The sequence below is a fragment of the Perca fluviatilis genome, chromosome 2 (assembly GCF_010015445.1).
Source record: "Perca fluviatilis chromosome 2, GENO_Pfluv_1.0, whole genome shotgun sequence".
NCBI lineage: Eukaryota > Metazoa > Chordata > Actinopteri > Perciformes > Percidae > Perca > Perca fluviatilis.
Window position 1 is genome coordinate 31447735 of NC_053113.1, and position 23460 is coordinate 31471194.

At 40.3% G+C, this 23460-nt stretch overlaps 2 protein-coding genes across 5 annotated transcripts in view; both read left to right on the forward strand.

Moving 5' to 3' along the window:
- The first annotated feature begins 1068 nt into the window (after nt 1–1068).
- fxyd6 (FXYD domain containing ion transport regulator 6) lies at nt 1069–9866 on the forward strand. Its single transcript, XM_039789975.1, has 8 exons — nt 1069–1477; nt 4815–4868; nt 5414–5437; nt 6542–6577; nt 6713–6787; nt 7145–7181; nt 7307–7356; nt 8507–9866. Exons 2-8 carry the CDS (start codon nt 4820–4822, stop codon nt 8542–8544), a joined length of 309 nt encoding a protein of 102 aa, XP_039645909.1. The 5' UTR covers nt 1069–1477; nt 4815–4819; the 3' UTR covers nt 8545–9866.
- A 9744-nt stretch (nt 9867–19610) lies between these two features.
- LOC120547701 (Down syndrome cell adhesion molecule-like protein 1 homolog) overlaps nt 19611–23460 on the forward strand; it is a 111147-nt gene continuing 107297 nt past the window's right edge. For 2 of the 4 annotated variants that reach the window (XM_039783313.1, XM_039783302.1), the window contains exon 1: nt 23224–23459. In XM_039783313.1, coding sequence (XP_039639247.1) covers nt 23417–23459 — 43 coding nt within the window. In that variant the 5' untranslated portion in view covers nt 23224–23416. Of the gene's footprint in view, nt 19664–23223; nt 23460 lie in introns of those variants that run through there. The other 2 variants (XM_039783271.1, XM_039783263.1) reach the window with 2 other exon arrangements.

Consider the following 23460-nt stretch of genomic DNA (forward strand, 5'->3'; position numbering starts at 1 on the left):
ACACACAGCGCTACAGCGCAGCAGGCAGAGGAGAGAGTGGGTCACAGAGGCAGCGGTAAAATCAGCCCACTTCGTAGGCCCAAACCTCACCCAGGCATGAATCAGCCGTTTGTCCTGGTGGACCCTCTGCCCTGTTTCTGATGTACTCGTACATCCCGCACAAACACAATAGTTTACCATTTTTGCTAGCTAGCTAGGTCTCCAATATAACTGCTAGCCTATTGCCTTCTAGCCGTTAGACTCTTGGAGTCCCTCTTATGACGTCACACCCTGCCTAGTGGAAGGGAGGGGGAGTGCTTAAAACCACTGTAAAAAGTACCAACTTTTCATATTATATTCAGCATTTTGTTATAAAAACCATACAAAACAATGGTGGGCGGCTCTAATCTTTATGTTTAATAAGCACATTGCTTAACTTCATGAAAATGCAATTTACACTTTAAGGTGCCGAGTTGTTGTTTTTTCACAAGGTTATGGAGAAATGTGGTGTGACCTATTAAACTGCCCTACATTTGTTATTAACTTTGAACCATAGTAAATGCCTTTTTGATTGACACAGGGACTTTTGTCATTGATTTTTTTAAATACTTCCAATCCAACCAAATCGGTAGGCTACATATTCTCTCATACACAGCAGATTTAGAAAAGGCAGTCTTTCACTTTGCGTTGCATACACAGCAAGCCAGAAGTATTCTCTGATGCAATATCATTTTAAATTCTACTTTGTGTTATTGTGCACAGGATAGGATTCTGAGACAACAACAATTAGTGTTTGGTGGGGTGTGGTCTCATGTAAAAACACACATACAAACGGCACTGTCGGAATACTCATACTACTACTTATACGTCACTTTAATAGTTTTTCTCTCATGACCTTGTCCACTTTTTCCACAATACATCAGTGTTTGTTTTACAAAATGTTGTGTTACACTGAGACTTTTGCCAAATAGTATACTGGCAAAGATAAAATAAAAAAATGTTCATATCTCAGTGACTGTTGAGCATTTTGCTGCCCTCGTTAATTTTTTCGTCTCACTGTTCCCACTGCCTTTGGTTATGTTTTCTCTTTGATCGCCCTCCTGTTTCTTCCTCTCCATCACATTTGCCTCTCCACATATTCTGACCTTTCTTTTTAACACTCTGTGTATGTTATACTGGAAATGCCACTATGATACAACAGACTACCCTTCCCCTGCCCTCTCTCCTCAGTGTGTCTCCTCTGCATGTCCTTCGCCTGCACTCCACTGCTAAACAATGTCTGTCCCTGTCTGCTCGTCTCCCATTCTCGCTGTCTTTCAGCCTGCCCTTTCCTTGTCCCCAAATTACAGAAAACTCCCTCTCTCCTCCCTGCCTGCTATTTCCTTGTCCTTCCCAAACAGATACAGTCACGCTGTCTGCCCCTTTCTTGTCGTCTCCTCCCAGACAAAGAGAAGCCTGGCTCTGGAACTTGATATTGCTAAACAATAGCGCAGATAAGGTAGGTTAAGGAAAGATGAAGCGGCAACAGCTCAGGTGCCATGTATGATACCTGCGGAGAGAAAGGCTGGCATTGAATAGCTGCTTGATATCTTACATTCGGCAGTGCCATGCTGCCATTCTCACGGCACAAAACATATGTCACTGACCCACTAACCCACTCAAAAGAGATTCATATTGCACCCTAACAAACATTATATTGTTTACTGTGGATAAAAAAATATGGGTCAGAAAATAAATTTATTGGTAGGGCTGTTTAGGAAGACATTGCAGGACAGAATTGCTAAAGATATGTCCTTAGAAATAAAAAAATAAAAACATTTTATTTCTCTGATGTCTAAAAGGCATTTAGCACCAGTGTCAACCAGAGAACACTAACTTTTTTTTCGTCTGAAAAATGCCCTTGCTTGGTCCCAATTGTCAAACCAACTTGTTGAACATATCACAAGGTAGTTTGTCGTCAAAAAGGATGCAATTCTCTGATAACTTCTAAAATGAAAGCTGCAATAATTGCTGTTGATAATCAATTGAAAAAGTGTACTTTATGGTTCCAAATGAAGTTTTCCATTATTAGTATCAAACTTTTAACTTGTGGTGGAACCCTTGTTTCTCATTGAGAGTGCGATAGTTTGCTTATGGAGAGCTTATCCCAGCAGGCAACATCTGCATTTTCATCTGCCCGTCTAGCTTTCCCATCCTCAAAGATATATAGAGGTTTTCACACAAGTGAGCTGATATGATGACTAAAAAATGAGGGAATCAGTCAGTGAGCGAGAGCAGTTTTTATTAATATATCTGTGTTGTACAGTTTCAATCAATCAATCAAACTTTATTTATAAACCACTTTAAAACAACCAAAGTTGACCAAAGTGCTGTACAGAAGAATAAATAAAAACATAAAGTACATAACTCACGACCGCCTAGGTAGCTCATCTGGTAGAGCAGGTGCCCATATATAGAGGTTTACTCCGTGACGCGGCGGCTGCGTGTCGACTCTGACCCTTTGCTGCATGTCAATCCCGCTCTCTCTCCCTTTTCAAGTCTTCTTTGTCCTATGGAAATGAAGGCCTAAAGTGCACAAAAAAAACAATCTTAAAAAAGAAAGAAAAAAAACTCACACAGGCAGAAAATACGAACAGAATACAAATAACAATAGTTTGGGGCCAGTCATCAATCATCACCTTTGCTGTGAAAAAAAAACATCTTTCTTTCGTCTCTTTTGAGCTGTAACAGTGATGCCTTCAAAGACTATATTGTATTTTCTGATGATTCATATCTGGGTTTGGCTTTAACTAGACTGTAAAAGTGCCTCTCTGAATGCACCATGTTTTTCAAAACATGTACCCCGTGTCAGTTTAAAAGACCTTCTCAGAAAAACTTCAAAGGTTTCAGTCTTGAATGCATAGCCACAACTGAAATAAAAATCCTCACTGGACACTTTCTAGTGTTCTTAAATGTTGAATAGCTTTAGTAGTTACATATTTTAGTATTAGAAGAGTACTGCAAACCTAGAAAGAAGAGAGTTTCTTATCAAAAATCTGTGTCGGTGTCAAAATGTAATTGTAAAAACTAAAAGAAAAATCAATTCATATCCATATATATTCAAAAATATCAAAACAAACATGAAAATATTAAATTTCAGTAAACTATTCTGTCCGAGGTCACATAGGGTTGATTTTCAATTTAAGGTAAGGGTCTAATGGATGCCATAGGCCTTTGGTCCCTCTGTTGTCATCTTGTGTCACATTATTTCATAAATGTCCTTGTTACTCAGGTCTGTACGAGGACTCGCAAATCAGATATGTGTAGCACCAACATATACACAGCAACTGGCAGGAATGCTAAAGACGGTACCTCTGCTAATGGCTATAATGGACTCTTTTCATTTAAGTGCACCATATCCTCTACCACTGACACAGTTAAATATAGACAAACAGCCAGATGGGTGGATGGACATAAATTGACCTAGTCAGTCAGATGGATGAAAATAAATAAAACCATGTAGACAGACAGGTAGACAGCCAGATGGCACTGTCGAACAATAGTGTTAACGCCTGAGTTAACCAAAACTTTTGGACTCTTAAAGACTTGATACAGACGCTTCCATGGTTTGTAGAGAATGCATGTTGTGCTGCATACTTTCTATTATTTCACTATGGAGCTTTGACATGCTTTATCAAGTGCATTGCTGTCAAATATTTTTACTCATCTGTATCATCTGTACTCCCTGGTAGGGCCGGGGTGACAGGCGTATGAGTGCTGTCTGTCCACGTATGTACGGACAACACATCAAACGGTCACACTGGAAGCCCCAGTGAAAAGCCAGCTGTCATAGAGAGGAGGGAGATGTAAAGGTTGATGTATAATAAATACATCACCAGACACTTTCTTTGCAATGACAACATGCTGATGTATGGTTGTGATTTTTTACCGTTTTTTACCATCTTAGTTTAGCGTGTTAGCATGCTGACATTTCTTAATGAGCACTAAATAGAAAGTGCAGCTGAGCCTGGTGGGTAATACCATTAGTTTTGCAAGTATTTTATTCATAAGTATTGGAAACATTACAAATTTGACCTGATGATGCTGTTCACTGAAATCATTTGAGTCCATCATCTAAGAACCATATAAATGTACCAAATTTCATGGCAATCCATCCAACAGTTGTCAAGACATGTCACCAAAAGCGTCCTGGAATATCAGATATGTCTGTACAAAGTGTCATAGCAGTCCATGCAGAAGTTGTTGAGCTACCCCCTAAAATGTACACACACACACACACACACACACACACACACACACACACACACACACACACACACACACACACACACACACACACACACACACAGACATAGACACACACACCCATTACAGTTCCACTAAAATGGATTTGCAAACGCTAAAGATTCAAAGATTCACATTTTGAAGGACTAACATTTGGCATGTGTGCATTGAAAAGCATCCATGAAAATAGGCCAAGGTTGTGTGAGATCCACAGGGAGGAGGGAGTAATTTCTGCCAGGAAAAGAGAACATGTATGTAAGGCTCTGAACATGGATTGTTATGCAAGACTAAAACTATATCCGTAGGCCTTTTACGACAGTTAAACTCCTGGGGTTTGGATAGAGCCAGTGCTGTATGATGTAATTTTATACACCATTTACTGTACTACTGTTCTAGAGTCCATAAACTGTTTGTGTACTGTGTTCGTTGTTGCAGGGGCATGTATGTGCTGAAGTAGCGTGCAGCTTACTGAAACAGACCTTTCTCACTGTATTTTTTTGTCTTTCTTTCATTCTCCCTAACCCTCCCTTTTTATTACTCTATATCAACAGTTACCATGGAAACTATTTTGCTCTTCCTCTCGTCACTCCTGGTGTGTGTGGCTGGTAAGCTCCCCCATACTTCTGAAACACACACACCACACACACACAAACACACACACACACACACCACACACACACAAACACACACACACACACACACACACACACACACACACACACACACACACACACACACACACACACACACACACACACACACCGATGCAGGCGAACACACATGCATGCACATACCAATTGTCCATCGGGAGGCAGTGTCGTGGCAGGGAGGGATGTTACATAAAAAGGCACTCGCTGGGTGTGGGATCATAACAAAACACCAGTTACTGCTTTAGGGCTTTGTGTGTGGGTTTTTCACACTGACTGTGTGAGAGAGGTGTGTTTATAGTGTATGATTAAATGCAAAACACGTAAACACACAGTCACACACTACAGATAGATGATGTGGTACAGTGCTGAGAACTGCATTTTGTGACACCCTTAAAGTATTTCTTACTCATGGTCTCCTACCTAATTTCCTGTGTTTCTATCCTCTCGTTTTTCTTTTCACCCTCTGAATCAAACCACTTGCCCCCTTCGCTGCCTCTCAGCTGTAACAGACCCCAGTGCACAGGGTGAGTACACTTGATGTAATCTCTAATAGTGACACACTCCGTTCTAACAGCCACATAGGTGAGTGGGTCTATTGGTTTTCAGATCAAATCAGACTCTTATGGATTGCTCCACTACAGTGAACAGTGGCAGATGTATGGATTAAGCCCAAGAGTGACCACACTGTTGATTAGAAGGAGATTTCTATAGAGTGAATTCAATGCTGAAGAGATTGTGTGGTTGTTTGGTAGGAAAGAGACGTGAAAAGGAATATGCATTAACAATATATTTGAAATTGAGTGTTTACCATTACTTTTACTTTTTACACTATAGCCAGATAATAATGTCATTATTAAGACGATTCTGCAACTGAGAAATAGGTTAGGAGAATATGACAAACTATGGTTATGGTATGGTTAAGATTACGGAAACATCGTAGTTCAAGTCAATTGCAAATTGGTGGCGGGAGGTTGTTGCACGACCATGGAGATATATCGTGAGGTGCAGAATCGTCATAAATGGACTAAAGAAGGAGTTTAATCCTAGGGTTAGAGAGGGGTAGAGTGTTTTTAGCTTCTGTCTTGTGAAAACGTGTTGTGCTCAAATATGGCTTTCTGAATACAACATGATAAAGAGCTGTTCACCTTCACCCAAATGTCCCTCATCTGTGTTGTTGATCAGGAGGAAGAAGATAAGGGTTAAATTAACAAATTAGACCTCTGCCACATTCTTTGAAAATTTAAACATCCAAATTCCAAACACTTTATTCTACTATACTACGATATTGCTCTCCGAGCTACCCACACAAGCTAAGGGTCAAGTGCAGTTTTATATGATGAGCAAGGGTAGTCACCCCAAATCACATTGGATCATATACATTTATGTAATTGCCTCCAAGTTCAAGATGAGCCATCAAAAGTAATTTTACGTTTTACAGCAAGAGGAAAGAGAAGTATTTCTTTTATATAAACTACACATAAACATATTTTGGATGTAACAAGAGATAAATGAATAATTAACACAGAGACACAGGACTAAAACTTAGAAAATGTTGTGTCTGTAATTATGTTTTGATAAAATGTGAACACCTTGGTTCTAAATGTGTGGTTTCTATTACACTTTTTTAGATGACAAGGAGACAGTTGAAAACCCATTTGTTTATGGTAAGTTTAAAAAAATCTCTGTTTTCTGAAAGTACTAGCCAGTGTCTACACATAAAAAAAACCATTTGCAATTAATTATTAAATGTCTTTCTCCTCCTCCTGTGTCTTTCATTCTGTCATCAACTTCTTCTGTAGACTATGAGAGCCTGAGGATTGGGGGATTGGCATTTGCTGTAGTGCTGTTCACACTGGGCATTCTTCTCATCCTTAGTAAGTTATCCTATGTGTGTGTGTGTGTGTGTGTGTGTGCGTGCATGCGTGTGTGTGTGTGTGTGTGTGTGTTTGTGTCATTTTATTATGTGTACAATGTAATCAGAGTGTAACAATCAAATTAAAAAAATAATTAATAACAAATGAATGAATCACTGTTGCATTTCCACACTTTGTTACTATGCCATCTTGATTTCACAGTTTATTTTAACCAATCATATCATATTATTTATATATATATATATATATATATATATATATAAATATATATATAATTATTATCAGGTAAGAGTGAACCACTATGTCTAACTAATTAGACCTCTGCTCAACACCACTGATGATTTCTTACATTTCTAGGTCGACGATGGCGCTGCAGTATCAACCAGAAGCCCAGGTATGTCAGTGTCCCTTTCTGATTGAAAAAAAAAAAAAATAAAAAAAAATAAAAAACCCCAAAGACTTGGTTTTGTAACAGCTTTTCTATCATACTACATGATTTGGTGTGGATCCTCTCTTCAGGGCCCCCGGAGACGAGGAGTCAAAGGAGGACAACCTGATTGTCTCCAAGGGTAAGATGCACATTTTAACTCTCTGTCAGCTCCTCTCACCTCTGGCCTACCCCTTGACACACATCCATAATTGATTTTCCTGATGGGAGTTCCCATAGCACAGAGGAGGAGGGTCGTGATTCATGTGTGCATGTTGAACTGTCCTGTATGTGAGGGAGAGAGAGAGAGAGAGAGAAAGAGAGAGAGAGAGAGAGAGAGAGAGAGAGAGAGAGAGAGAGAACTTACAAGTTATATAAACTGTAAATCATCTTTCTCCAAGGCATATCATAAGTTTGATTTCATACCTTCTAAGCTGTTTCAGGTTTCACTTTACTTCAACAAAGTAGAGAAATCAACCGTCAAAGACTTGTTGAGAACATTTTGTCACGTTTTTGTCAAAATTAGGTTATCATTACTGACCATCTTGAGATGGGATCACACCAGCCGCGACCCCAAATCGGGCCAGGGGCATAAAGTAGGGGGGCCCCTTTTCTACTTCCTACCCCTTTACTTCCAGTGCCTTTGTTTGGACCACACCCATCTTCAAACTTCGCCTTCATTTTGATCTCAACTACACACCTGTAAATTTCGTGACTGCAGCTTGCACGATTGCGACACTATTGCGGTGAGAAAATCTTGTCGCAGATAAGTAAACACCTGGCAAAGTACTCAAAACCGCATATTCTCTGATGTCTGAGAAATGTCTATGAAAAAAAACTGTTATAATAGAATAGTAGAGTAAAATGGAATGAGGGAATAAAATTCTATAACGCAACAGTATTTGCATAAGTTAAGTGTTAGACTCCTAACTTATTTAAAGGGTTCAGGTTTCAGAGATGAAAGAGAAGTGTTCAGATCCTTTGCTCACGTAAAATTGCAAATACCCAGTCAAAAACCTTTACTACAAGTAAACCTCTTCTATTTGAGTAAATGTATTTACTGGTAGACAATAAGAAACAAAGATGTTTATAAAAAGGTCAGCGAAACACACTCTTAAATATTACTCACCAACTCTTAGTGAGCAGCAGAACTGTCACCATAGTCCTTCGAGTGATGGCATGTAAGTGAATGAGTGAGTAAAGGAGAGAGAGAAGGACAAACATTTAGGAAGAAATTACTGGGGGTAAGTTTTATGTTTTGCACTAAATCACTCATCCTTGACCTCTTTCAGTTGCTGCGGCTGCCACAGAGACTCCAGCAGAGGACTGAGGCAACTCCACTGAAACCAAACTGCCTTCTGAAGGGATGATCAGTTTTATTTGATATTACAGTAAACAACTATAGCAGTGAAGAAATGGATGATTATTATAACTGGTTATATGACAGGGTAAGAGAGGAGGTATACTATATGTTTAGAGGAGTAATATTTACATAAATGTTGTGCCCGAAAGACAAACCTTTAGCCTGTTGTGCTCCATTGTGACCGTGCCAGTCCCTCAGTGCTCCTGTCCGTTCCTGTGCCTTTCTGTGACAGTCTCTCCAGTTCTTTGTCTTAGCCAGTAGCACTTTTGACACAAGATTGTCTCTGAAGCCCTACAAGATGTTATAATGTTGTGTGGTCTGCTGTTCCTCGTTTTGTACTTCTATCTATTGCCCTTTAGGTTTTAGGATTTGTCAATGTGTTGTTTAATTTGTAAGTTGTCCTGGATAATGTTTGTCACATTTGGATTACCACATATATGCATAAATATTGTTTACATATATAAGTATTTATATATATATAAATACAGATAGTTTATAGATAAGATATACAGTTAAATATCCTTCATTTAGGTCTATGTTTGAATGGTTGGGTGTTTGCACAAACCATACCTTCTTGTATATGTATGATTGTGTATATATCACAAGTGCATCTCTATCTCTACATGTAAATGTGATGAGCCTTATATAAGACAATCTCAACTGCCACAGCTCTCTGACTAAGCACAGGAATGGTTTGCAGGTATCTGCATTAGCTCCTTTAACACAGCACCTTACCATCTATAGTGGAGGGAGCTCCTGCGTCAGCTGTCTCACTGCCTTCCACACAGCCACTCCCCTGTTCCGTCACTGGCTCCGCCAGGATTAACTAGTCTCCAGCAGACTATGATCAGTTTCCCCATACACACACTAACTAGTGCTGCGAATCTATGAAGCCTGGGTCTCTTTCTTTTCCCTTTGGTGTTTGTACATTGCTTGCTCAGTCGCCATGATGCTTTGAATGGCCATACATGTATTCCATTTCTGAAAAAAGAGAGACAAAGTTTGGGTGCTGAGTTTGGGAGAAGTGAAATTTAAAATTGACATTATTTATGTGCAAGACTACATTAATAGTAGCCTAATGTAAGCCAAATCATAGCAAGAGAACAAATGAACAATCCTTGTTGTGAATCTCTCTTGTCAGGTCAGGCTTTCACCAATCTTAAGTCTGAGTGTTTTAAGGCCCAATGCTGTACAAATAAATGCTATGTTCATTTTACGCAGGCCTTGTTGTGTAGCAACCTGTTGTGCTTTTGGCATAAATAAATAAAAGTATGTCTGTACAACTACAACTCTAATAAAGTGGTTTTTGTATTAATTCAGATGAAAAACAGATTTCAGAGTAGCATTTTTTTCAGAAGTGTCTTCAGGGTTTTTATGCTTCAACAATTTAGCCTAAAAAAAAAAACAGTACTCAGGACTCAAAATGAATCCGATAATTTCCTGTCAATGTCAATCAAGATTATAAGATGCTACTTGGTGCTATGAAATGTCGTCCTCACCAGCAGAGCCAGTAATGTGTTGCTCATTCTGCTAGGATTCCAAAGGTTGGCAGATATATTCTTTATTGGTATCAGAGTACAAACTTTATGAGACTGTACTGTAAAATGAATATGAGTAGCTAGACTGAAATATGGCTGTGGGCGTGGAGAGGTGGTTTGTGTGTGTGTGTGTGTGTGTGTGTGTGTGTGTGTGTGTGTGTGTGTGTGTGTGTGTGTGTGTATGTGTGTGTGTGTGTGTGTGTGTGTGTGTGTGTGTGTGTGTGTCAGAGGGTGGATCTGTGTTGTGGGAGTTGGTCTATACTTACCTCTGGCACAGACAGGGGCACACACACTCACACACACACCTGAACAGAGGTAATACAGAGGCTTCAGCAGCTCAGGTGAGTAATAACTTACGTTTTCTATACAAATGTTAAATTAAATGTGCAGGTCATAAAAATCTGTCTGTTGTGTTCATTTCAGATGCCTATGAATTTGTATAAACTGTAACTGTGGGTTCATAGGACCGAGTTCCTCACACTGTTAATACATGTTTTGGAGGGGTTAGTTGATGTCTACAATGCGTATTTCTGTGTAAAATAGAAATGTTTGGCATTCTTGCAATGAAACGTTTAACTTTTTTTTAACCAAGTTGCTCCATTATTTAATGAGGCAAAATATAAAAGCACACAAGGTGCAATTAATGTGTTGTAAAGTAGGTTTAGAGGACAGACAGTATCTGTTGTCAGTGTTCTAGTTAATTAGGTGGTATGGTTCTCTGGCAAAATCACAGCATATCAATTTGGCATTATTAGGCAGGTGTCACCACAGCTACTCTTCTTGCCCCATCTGCAACCTTGATCAAACTGTGCAAGGTTAAATGTTAATGAATATCTGAGCTGTAATATATTAATGAGTAACTGTCCCAGTATGCCCTTGTGCTCAGTGGTGCATTGAAAAGGCCTAGACACATAATAAATGAAAGCAATGAAGTCCACAATTCACAGTGGCATGCCTTAACAAAAAAGAGACAGCGAGGGAAATTTTTAGTCTGTTAATATGTGCAAGTCAATGATTATAGGTCAGGAGGTGTAGATCAGACGAGAGGCGTGGTGTGTGTGTGTGTGTGTGTGTGTGTGTGTGTGTGTGTGTGTGTGTGTGTGTGTGTGTGTGTGTGAAAGGATGGAGAGGGAAGGGGTGAGGAAAAGAGAATCAATATCACTATTAGCCTCTTAAAGTTCTCAGGGAGAAGATCAAGGCAATCACTTTGCTCCTAAGTCTGTAGTATAGGGGAACCCAGTGAGGCAATTTGTCAGGACATATAGAGTTTCCAAGCTTTCAACTACCTCTCATCTAAAGTGAATAAGCCCATCCTCTACAAGTCTCTAACCTAATTAAAATGGAGAGACTATTGAAACCAAATCCACACAAATCCTCCTCCCTCACAGTTTTCAGATACCAAACTTGATGGTAAATACTTTTATTGTCATTATTTCCAACAAGATGTTACTTTTTAAATGATCAAAAACAGCAGACGCGGATGGATCACCAGCTGCTGTTATCACCAGCTGCTGTTATCACCGACCTTTTGTTAACTGATTGCATTATGTCCCTACAGTTTTGTCAACTAAACACACAAACAGACGAGGCATCATGTCTTCTAAAGGTAAGTCACTCAGCACCTGAACTGCTGATTATCCACAACAAGAGTGCTGGAGAGAGACACTTTAACATGACCCCATTTGAGCGACACAATAACATTTGCAAGGTCACAGCCATTTCTCGCTTTATGATTCTCACTTAGAACCGCTAACCACAATGTGTAAATCATGTACCCGGGTAAATCAGGGTTGGCTGATTAACTTGCTTTTTTAGAGTAACATAAGCATGCTGGGCAATAATGAACAACGATAAAAGGGGCCCCCTGATAGCTCAATCAAAAGTTGTCCTACAGCCTCACAGTTCACCTTCTCCTAATCATGTTCTCAAAAACATGTGGCTGTTTGGTAATAGAGTGACATGGTAAGTTAGAAGACTTCTCAGAATATGAAATGAGTATAGGAGCCAATGTAGAGGGAGAAAAATAAGTCACAATGTTGGGTGTTGATAACAGGTTACATTGTCATTATTTGTGGGGACATTTCTAAATCTGATTTCCAGCCAATCTCAATTCAAAATAGCATGCTGCCTGTGTGAAAAACACTTTCAGGGAATGGACCAATGCTGATTATGACCTATTTTCTTAACATATATTGCAAAGAGTTAGACAGCGAGTCATTCAGTCGGTAGTGTGTCTAAATCAGTGCAAAATGACTTCAATATTACTACAAGTCAATGGAATCAATTCTATGTAATTAATAATGTGTAATGAAGCACCTATGGTTCTGTAGAAGTACTGTATGTTTCTCTACCCATGCTATTCTCTGTCTATCCCCAGATGCAGACATCGACTTTGATGCAGACTTTGTATACGGTAAGTAACTACAACTTTTAAAAAAGATTATGTTTTGGGCATTTTGGCCTTTATGGATAGGACAGTAAAGTGGGGAGAGAGAGGGGGAAAACATGCAGCAAAGGGCCACAGGTCGGACTTGAACGCTGCGGCATGGACCGAGCCCCGGCACGCTCCACCAGGTGAACCAGCAGGGCGCTCCAACTGCAACTTTGAAAGTGTATCTTCTTGGATGAATTGGTATAAATATTTTACTTTTACCAGTGCTCTAAAAAAATGTGGAAAGCATGCACAGAATAAAGGGAGTTTCTGCCAGCAAATGTGGATTTTAGATAAAATGAGAGATAGAGGAACAATACGAGTAACAGGCTTTAGATTGTGGAGAGTGAAAAGGAAAACAGAATAAGATAACCACTGTCTGCCTACTTGCAGGACCAATAGGCTCAAAAATTAATTTGTCCCAACTGCCATTGGCCTTTAAACTAAGTACGGTAGTTTTATTTATCTATTTATTGACTTGTTAATGTTTATGTTATGCTTCATTTGTGTTTTACTGTCTCCCTGTGTTAATTCTTGGTGTGTGGTACTGCTGACTGTAAATCAAATTGCCCCTCTGGGATAAAAAAGTTTCCTTGATCATTGTTCCATAGGTGACACTGTAATGACATTGTTCTATGTGAATTTGTAGACTACCATACACTACGTGTTGGAGGTCTGATCTTTGCTGGGGTCATTGTGTTCCTTTCCATCATTCTGTTGGCAGGTAAGTCAACAGCTACATCCTCTGTGTGTGTGTGTTTGTGTGTGTGTGTGTGTGTGTGTGTGTGTGTGTGTGTGTGTGTGTGTGTGTGTGTGTGTGTGTTTTTGTGTGTGTGTGTTTGTGAATGGAGTTGAGATTCTATCATACAGCATGTTGCTAGACAGACTAGCTGAATGCACTCAATCTTTTTTTCTCTGAAGGCAACAAGCTCACCAGCTGTGGCAAATCCAAGGTAAGGGAAATGAAATGTGGCTTTATAGTGACATCTGCTGGCCACACAAATAATTAGAAAAATTAATAAGGTCAAAGTTCGTAATGTCTGCATACTTTCAGGTCAAATGTGACATGATGTTAACATGAGATGAAATAACCCCCAGACAGCAATGACAACTGCTGTTTTATTGTCTCCAACAGCCAAGAAATGTTGAAGAGCTCTAAACTGATCAGGATCAGCCAGGAACCCAGGAGAATGCTACAATTTGCTACAATACTGTTATGTGTGTAAGAATGTAAAGCTTTTGTACAAATAAAGTTTCCATAACCTTGCTGTTTTTATATTGATTCACCCAATTCACCAAAACCACCCAGATTTTGGAGTATTTTTCAAATCAACACAAATAAAATATAAAATAAATATAAATAAATAAGCTCTGTATGCCCTCTTCCTGTAGTATTGTATTAAACATAACACCTGGCATTTTCTTTCTGTGATACTTAAGATTCAAAAGAGCTTTTTTTGTCATTTGTCTGACAGTGAAATCACAGCTGCCCCTCCAATCAGGTGGTGCCAAGTAATTTAGAGATATAAAAATAACATATAAAGCATAAAATACAAAAAACAGCTCAACAAATGTATAATATAAAATAACAATACCAAATTTACCATTTACCAAAATAAATCATATAGCTATAATAACTATTCAAAAATGCTCAATGTACAATAACAAATACAACAATACAAATTAAAAAGAGAGACAGTCAATTGAATAAAAAAAGGGAAATACTTTTTTTTTTACTTTTATATTTTTTCAAGGATCTGTTCAAAACTAAGCTTTTTTTCCTTAGTCTGTAGGATACAATTAGTAGGCTGGAGTAGCACAAGACTTAATTCAGAAATGTTTGACACATGTATGCCTTTAACAAACATCGCATGCCATTAATTGTGCAGCCCTAGTGTTATTCATCTCCTTTTGTTCCTTCTTTAAACTTTAGCCACGTCTGTGGTGTGTGCGTCCTGATGTTTGAGTTGCTTTAATTACTGCAACTTCAGTTAAGATATTTGATTTGCAGAGGTTTAAAGCACACACGAATATCAAAAATAGCCTACCAACCAACAAATCTAAGAACATTACAGTACTCTGCATTGAAAGCTCGGAATTATGCCTCTTCTGTCTATGGGTCTCTCTCTCTCTCTCTCTCTCTCTCTCTCTCTCTCTCTCTCTCTCTCTCTCTCCACACACACACACACACACACACACACACACACACACACACACACACACACACACACACACACACACACACACACACACACACACACACTTCAGCTGTAGTACTGCAGATAGAGAGTTGTATAGTAAAAGTAGGGTAATTGATGCACACCATTTGATGGTGCAAAATGATTCAGGCTTTATAATATATTTATATGTTTTCATACTTAGTGCTTCCTCAAAACAAGGCATAGAAAATACATGTAAATGAAAAGCGGATGTTAACATGGTTCCTTGGACTTGTGGTAACCGAAACGATCACACGGTGGCGTCTTAAGCCACAAGAAGAAGAAGAAGAATAAGAAGAAGAAGAGCCACAACTGCTTCCCTCGACAGGCCGAGAGCTGCTGACTGAAGAAGGGAGGGAAATCAAATAACCCCGAATACTGTGGGAAAGAAAAACGTAGGTGAAAAAATCCCCTTGCTAATCAAAACCGTTGAAGGATAGTCACGGGTATTATCATGAGCTATAAATTAGACAATAGTCTGAGAAATGCAAATACTGCAGATTACATCAGAGAAGAAATAAAAAACATAAACAGGGGCACCATTAACTGCAGCGCACCAAACAGAGAAACATAGGATAAATCAGATTCAGCACGTTAGAATACCACCCTCAGTGGCATTAGAAGTTGCAGTTCACTGTTTTTGGTTGCAGAAATTAAGGGCCTATCAAGTAACATTCACTTCATCACTACTTTAAACAGGACGTCCCGTTTTGCCGTTGAATCAGAGCCAGCTAAAGCCAAGCATTGGCATCATAGGCTGCTGTATTTTCATCGCTGCGGCACAGATGACAAAGCGCATTAATCATACCGACAGAAAACTGCGGCTGATTAATTATCCCTGAATAAATAAGTCGTTACAGGCAGAGACAGGAGCTGTCAACTGGCTGGGTGAGTCCCAAGGACCCCCTGCTCTCTCTCCCCCTCCCTCTCTTCCTTCTCTCTCCACTCAGCCTCCTGAATTTGTGGGGGGAAAAAATGAAGGACCGAGCTGTAAAAGTTAACACTGCCTACTGCCGAGCGGTTTTACCGGTTGGAGCCCTCAGGGCTCGGGTCAGCTGCTTTCCATAAGGGCTTCAGTTGAGGTAAGCATGAGGAGCCATTTATTGCACAGTTCACTAGAGCTGATAACATCACAGCACCAGGAGGAGGTTTGGAGAACACAGAAACAAATGCACACTAGATGCTGGACAGGTGTGGGAGGCCTGATCAGTTACTGTTCCCATAAGCATTTAGGATGGCTACTGGTATCTGACAATGCTGAGACAGAGGGAAAAATACCGGTGGAAAGCTGATGAAATGTGTTTTCCTTGCACGCATGGAACATGTTTAAAGGCAGGGTGTTGACAAAGTAGCCTAACCTTCACACTTCATGACAAGCGATTGACAACAAAGATACATAATGTTTCTCTGCTGGTTGTTCCAAACTTTGTGACTGCTACTCTTCTAGTTGGTGTGACTGTGTTGAGTTTTTCTAAATATTATAATATATAGCAATTTTAATTATGCACCTGTAGTGTAGTTTTTCTTCGTCATCTCAAGTTGCTCTCAAAGTGCAGATGACATGTGTCATAGCTGACCAAATGTTGCTGGCCTTCAAGCAATATCACCAACTGGTCATTAAACATATACATTAATTTGTCCTTCTCATTTGGCTGTATCCTTCACTCTTTTTTTTTTTTTTTTTTTTTTTTAAATCTCATGAAAATCTTCAACTTCCTCGAAACCAGCTGAGCTTTAGTCCCTCTCAATGCTTTTCAAGACCCAAAACTGTCTGTGAGTGATTAAATCTTTAAAAACAGGTCAGGAATGTATAGTTTATTTTTTTTAATAATCAACTGGGCATGGTAGTTTTTAACAAAACACTACTTAAACAGGAGTTTATTGTGTTATGTATTTGTTGAGGACTATCTTCAGCTGAGGACTCACCATTTACCTGACTCGTACGAGGGATCTACTCAAAATCCACTGCAGTGTTTGTGTTCATGGTCGTGGTAATGAATGAACATGTCAGCAAGTTCAACATTGTGGCTCACTGATGTATTTTGAAGTTGATGAAGTTCTGGCACAGAGGAAGCTACAGTATCAGGCTCAGGCTGCACAGCCACAGTGCTAGTAAGATTAATCCATTGTTGGTTTCGGTCTTTTCATTGAATTTGTAAAGAACCAGAAAGATATGGAGTATGAAATGGATGGTCCTTCAAATAAACGTCAGTGTCGTCTCTTCTGGCCTTGGTCACTGCATGCTTTAATGCAACAAAGGCAAACATTGTTGTCATAGTCACCACACAATCACCCAGTTTCTTTTAAGTTCAGTTTGATATTCTTGTAGTTTTAGAAACTGAAGAATATAAGGCTCAAATTAGCTTTTATCTGTTGTGAAGCAACATGTTTTTAACGTCTATGTCCATTCATTTTATTGTTTGTATTTGTGAGTGTGTTTTGTGTGTTTGTGGGCTTATGTATGCTTGTGTGTATAGGGCTGCACGATATTAGGAAAATATCTAATTGATATTGGATCGATCACGATATTGGAGGCAATGATAATTTTTGTATCATTATTCTCATTTCCATTGAAAAATCTACATATATATATATATATATATATATATATATATATATATATATAAAAATAAATTATTGAAGTGTGATGTTTTTGCAAGGATCTGTACCAAACAAAGACTTTTTTCTTTAGTCTGTAGGATACGTGCGATTTGGATATTGCACTAGTTCATATTGTGATTTCGATAAAATTGCGATTAATTGTGCAGCCCTAGTGTGTAACAGGTTAAGCAGTAAGCAGGTACAGGAGTGTTAGTGTGGGAACAACATCCTTTCACACCTGCCAACTCTTTCTTTCTTTCTTTCATTCTTTCTTTCTTTCTCTCTCTTACGCATCAGTTTATTGTTGTCTTAATGTAATGTAACAGACCAAAAAATGTTGTATGTTCAAAAAAATAGCAGTATTTGCATTTTTCTTTACAAACTCAAACATTTACTGTATAAACTGAGGGTTTGCTTTACTTTGAATCACTGCACTAATATTTAGTTGCATAACCATTATTTCTGAGAACTGCTTCACATCTGTGTTGCATGGAGTTGACAACTTCTGGCACCTGTGAACAGGTATTCCAGCCCAGGACCATTGCACTGGAATGTCCACAATTCCTCTGCATTACTGGGTTTTGCCTCAGAAACACCATTTTTGATGTCACCTATGGGATTGAGGTCTGGGGATTGGGCTGGCCACTCCATAACATCAATCTTGTTCATCTGGAACCAAGACTTTGCTCGCTTACTGGTGTGTTTTGGGTCATTGTCTTGTTGAAAGACCCATTTCAAAGGCATTTCCTCTTCAGCATAAGGCAACATGACCTCTTCAAGTATTTTGATGTTTTGAAACTGATCCATGATCCCTGGTATGCGATAAATTGGCTAAACACCACAGTATGAGAAACATCCCCATAACATGATTTTTGCACCACCATGCTTTACTGTCTTCACAGTACTGTGGCTTCAATTCAGTGCATGGGGGTCGTCGGACAAGCTGTCTGCGGCCCCTAGACCCAAAAAGAACAATTTTGCTCTCATCAGTCCACATAATTCTCCTTTGGCCAGTCAATGTGTCCTTTGGCAAATTTCAACCTCTTCAGTACATGTCTTTTTTTCAGCAATGGGACTTTGCGGGGGCTTCTAGCTGATAGCTTTGCTTCACATAGCCCTCTTCTGATCGTAACAGTACTCACGGGTAACTTTATGTCTTCTTTGATTTTCCTGGAGCTGATCATTGGTTGAGCCTTTGCCATTTTGGCTATTCTTCGATCCATTTGAATGGTAGTTGACCGTTTTTTCCCACGTCGTTCAGGCTTTGGATGCCATTTCAAGGCATTTGAAATCATTTTTTTGCACTTCTTTATATTTTTTCCCCTCTCCAATCAACTTTTTTATCAAAGTCCACTGTTCCTCAGAAGCAATGGATGGAACGACCCATTTGCTGAGTATTTCAGTGTGAAATGCACTATAACCAGCATGCACAACATTTGCTTCCTTACTTCCTTAAATATGGGCCATAATTGACGCCTGTGTCTTCACAGAATCAATCACCTCACTAAGTGAACACAACACTGCTATTATTTTGAACATGCCCCTTTCAATTACAGATTAAATTACACAGAATGAGCAGCATGCATGTCATGACTGTTGGGTCTGTTGGTTTTCTATGACTCTACAACACTTACTAGTAAATTATTTGCCATGTAGAAATATCGCTTCTACCAAAATTTTGATTTATGAGGTTAGTGATGTTGGACTGCTATTATTCTGAACACAACTGTATATATTGTTTACTGTGACAGTGGTTTAAAGTTGGCTGGTATCATTATTTTTTCATTTAAATCAACATTTAGCAAATATTTTACAAGTAACACACTTCAGTGATCCAAACTCTTTGGAGAACCAACTTTCTTTAAAGAGAGAAAGAATTGATCAGCAGGCCAACACTTTGAAATGGGAGTCATCAATAAGTTTTCCCCACTGAAAACATAGACCATAGACCAGCCCATGTAGGGAATTCGCCATTGTATGATCTTCTAATGATAACATCTTTAATTGTAACCACTGGGTGTCACTAGATATCTCTGATCAATATCTCTCTACAAGCCACAACCATATTCATCTGACTTAGTCTTTAATATATTCAAATTCAAATGATACATGTTAATCCTTTACTGAGCTTTTCAAATTCCATTGTCCTTTGTTATGCTTGAGGAACACAGTAAAAGTCAGAAAATGTGTTTGTGTGTCACCCACTCCAGAGCCAGAGCAACGGGTCTCTACGTTGGTCCCACAGAGGACACCTCCAGCGGCAGCCATCTTGGAAGTGGTGGTATCGGGCTGGCACAGTATGTTTTTGTCTGCGGGCGTTCTGTCTGCCTCAGAATCGCGTCGTTCGCCATCTCCAATGTTTTTTCTTTCTCTTTTTTCAATGTCATAGTCTTTCTCCCCCATCTCCCTTGCCTCCCTCCTTCTCAGCCATGCAAATAATCTCATTTGCAAATGTGAAAAAACAAGTAGGGAGAAAAAAAGAGAGAGATGGAGAGATGAACCTCCAGCTGAAGAAGGTGCCCCCCCTACACACCACCTCCGCCCCTCACCCCATCCTCTCGTTATCCTCCCCAGCTCATTTGAATAAATTAACACCCCTTGATGTCTCGTGTGCACATGCACGTACTCCTGCAAAAACACACATACGCAAGCACGTACACACTCAAGCAAACGCACTCCCAAATACATGTGCATGCACACCCGACTGTAGGGTAGGAGAGCAGCCAGAAATACATGTCCTGCGCTTTGCTGCCATGTAGACACATGCTCACACACACATTCTCTGATGTGCTGATAAGCTCGTACACATCTGCCACAACAATCACGCATGCTTGGTTTAAAGGCAAACACACTCCATTGGTGGGCGCTTTCCTGGCGTTAATGTACTGCGGCACGGTGGTGTGTGATTCATATTAGGCTAATGCAGAGGCTCGTTCATACACAGCGGCATGCAGAGGTAGCTAGGTGGCCACAACTAAGGTAAAGGAGTTCTGCAGCACATTGCTTGGCTTTGAGCGTGTTTAGCACTGACACTTAACACAAACTGCAGTTTTTTTGCTTAGTCCGTTTTAACTGCCATGATGCTGTTTTAAAGGAACATAACTCCTCCATTTGACCCATCATCGAGTGATTTGCCTCTTCCAGCTCCTCCAACCATAATCCACCACCATCGGCTCATATTCCTGCAGCTCTCTCCTTGTTCTCAGTCCGATCCCTGTGCCCTTGCACATGAGCTAAGCAGAAGTACCATGTGCCCTATTCCTCTCCTAATTCTGACCTTGCTATGGTTTTATTGGGCTGGGGGGCTGTACATTAATACTGGATACATTAGCGCTAATATGATCCTAGCATGTCGGGGCCTGAGGGGGAGCTTTGATTGTCTGAGCATTAACATTAACATCCACATTAACTTATCCGCCTCATCACTCTCTCTGTGCCCCTCACCCCTCCCTCTGCTGTCTTTTTCTTTGCTGCCCTGCTCACCCATTTTCTTCCTCAGTCAACAAACTCTCTCACTCATTTCCTATCTCCTTCCCTATCTCCAGGCAACGACATAGCAGAGTGATGGAGATGACTCACATGGTGCTGTGGTTTTTTTAGTGGTGTGGTGGCAGCCTGTCCTGGGTACTGTCCTCGGTGACAGTCGCTAGAGCTGTCTGGGAACTGCTTGCCTTTTCTCCGGCCTGGCTGGCCGAGCTCAGCCTGTCAGCCTCCATGATGATCACTGGCTGACATACAGTACAACCTGCTTGGTGCTGTCAGGCCGACTCACATCAGCCCCCTAACCAGCTTGCCACTCTGCCTTTTGAAGTCCTGACCGAGTCCTTCGTGTGTCACCATACAGGCCTGCAGGGTGGAGCCCTTTGAGGAACTTGGTTTGAGTGTCAAGGTGTTGGGTGCTGTTATATGACCAGTTTGTCATTGGGAGAGGAGAAATACTTGATGCTGAGACAGATCATATTCCCTTAGAGGGTTTCTAAACAAGAGTTTCCCTCACCATACATGACACGCTGCACTTTTAAACCTGGGCTATGGTTAGTGGCTGCCGGAGGTGCAGAGAGCTGAACGTGTTCATCTACAGTATGAAAGTAATTTTAGAGTACACATCTGGATGTACAGAATGTGTAATGGAAGTGCTTCTGTGCACACTCTAAATGTGTCCCTGTCATTGTGCGGTGTTTGTGGTTCTGTTTAAAAGAGAGAGAAAGACATAGAGGGTGCGTGGGTGTGTGTGTTTCCACCTGTTACATAATAAGAGAGTGGAGGCAGAGTGTGCTGCCTTGCCTGCCACACTACAGCGGCTCTTCAGTGGGAGTGCGAGAGGCCACAGCTTGCCTCAGCTCCGTTCCTCAACCAGGACTACTTTTGGTTACGACACTCCAAATGCCACATTATATCACTGAGAGAGACACAGAAATATTAATTGCAGAGGTCATGTCAAGTTTAAGGTGTTCAATGTCGGATAAGTAGTGTGACTGAGTAGAGTAAACGAGTAGAGTTTCCACAGTTGGTCTGAAATGGATGAACAACAATCAGCTGTGCTTTGGTATTTAGTGTATTGTGTGTTGATTGGACTGGAAGTTGGAACTGAATGACAGTAAAGAGGAGAGGGTTGAATGAGACAGCTTTGAACCCATGCAGTGTTAAAATCTTAAAAAAAGAGGCTATGGAGGTCAGTTGATTGTTTTTCTCTAATAATTGATTTAGAGTGAAATATAATGGCCCAAAACTTGTTAGGGATTATTTTTGTGTCAGATCAGTCTTTTGATGCACTATTTTGAATATTTAAAACATACACACTTAATAGGGTAGTGTGAAATCGGATGTTTAGATTCTGTCCTGGCAGGTGCTAAGCGGCAGTGTAAACACATGTAAATCAGGCTTGTGTGACTGCAGAACTTGGAGGCTTCTTAACTCCTGTTGTTACAGCCTGTTTAACTCACAGTATTCTTAAAGATGTTGCTACTATTCATTAGGCCATATGTATGTAAATATTTTTAGATATATTGTTAATATAACTAAATGGTTTAGGTAGATGAAAGTACAGGAAGTTTTGTTAAGAGTCAGACTGTCCTCGAGTCAGTTACCAAGAAAGAAGACTGATCAGCGCGCGCGCGCGTTTTTTTGTGTTTGTGTGTGTGTGTGAGAGAGAGAGAGAAAGTCAAAGAGCGAGATTCACAGATCGAATTTAATGAATTCATTGACCATATCGATCACAGTATGCACATCTTTTAAATGAGGTTGATTGTAGATAATTGCTCGTGCTGTGTTTTTATCAAAATTAGGCCTATTCAATCTGTTATGAAGACAAGTGATTTGAGCGCTACGAGTGTCTATGGTAGTAACACGCAGGTGCGCAGCGCAGAGCACATTCCCACTTTCCCCTTGAATGAAACGGAGGCTGCAGCTTCTCTGCGCTCCTTCTCTTCTCTCCACCTGGACTTCGCACTAATAGATGCCCATGTTCTGTTACTTTACAATGGCCCATTCTGTTGGTTTAACTTTAACTATGTGCTCGCACCACTACTGCAATGACAACTGATTTATGGAAATTATGGAGTTGATTTGCATGGGAAATACGCACAGGCATTTCCCCCAACGTTTTTTTTTTTTAAACTTCTTTTCATAAAAACAACATTTAAATGACTTGTATGACAGGACATTTTGAACTTTGTTATTGGGAGTCCACGAAGTTGTCGGATAAAACCATCTATCCAGTGCGCGTAATACAGAGGTCCCAGTGGTTTCCTTTTGGTCCCCCATTAGTGCGTATAGCTCACCTCTCCATCACGCCGCATCATTAGGATACCGGGGGTGGGGCGACAGCAGCCTGTCCCGGTAAGGGGAGGAGAGAACAAGGAGCAGAGGCGGTACTTTCTCCGCGGCTCGTTTCTCGGCGCTGGAGAGTGTGGGACCAGGGCTGGAGAGACCGCCGGGGAGTATTAGCAGAACCAGTCCAGCACGGAGACTCGCCTGGCCGACTGCTGCGCCGTGCACTCTTCTTGGGGGACTGCACAACATTCCTGTGAAATATAACTGCTTTTAATGGCATGTGGCTTGTAACTTTACTTCTGCTGTATTCTTTGCAAGAAGG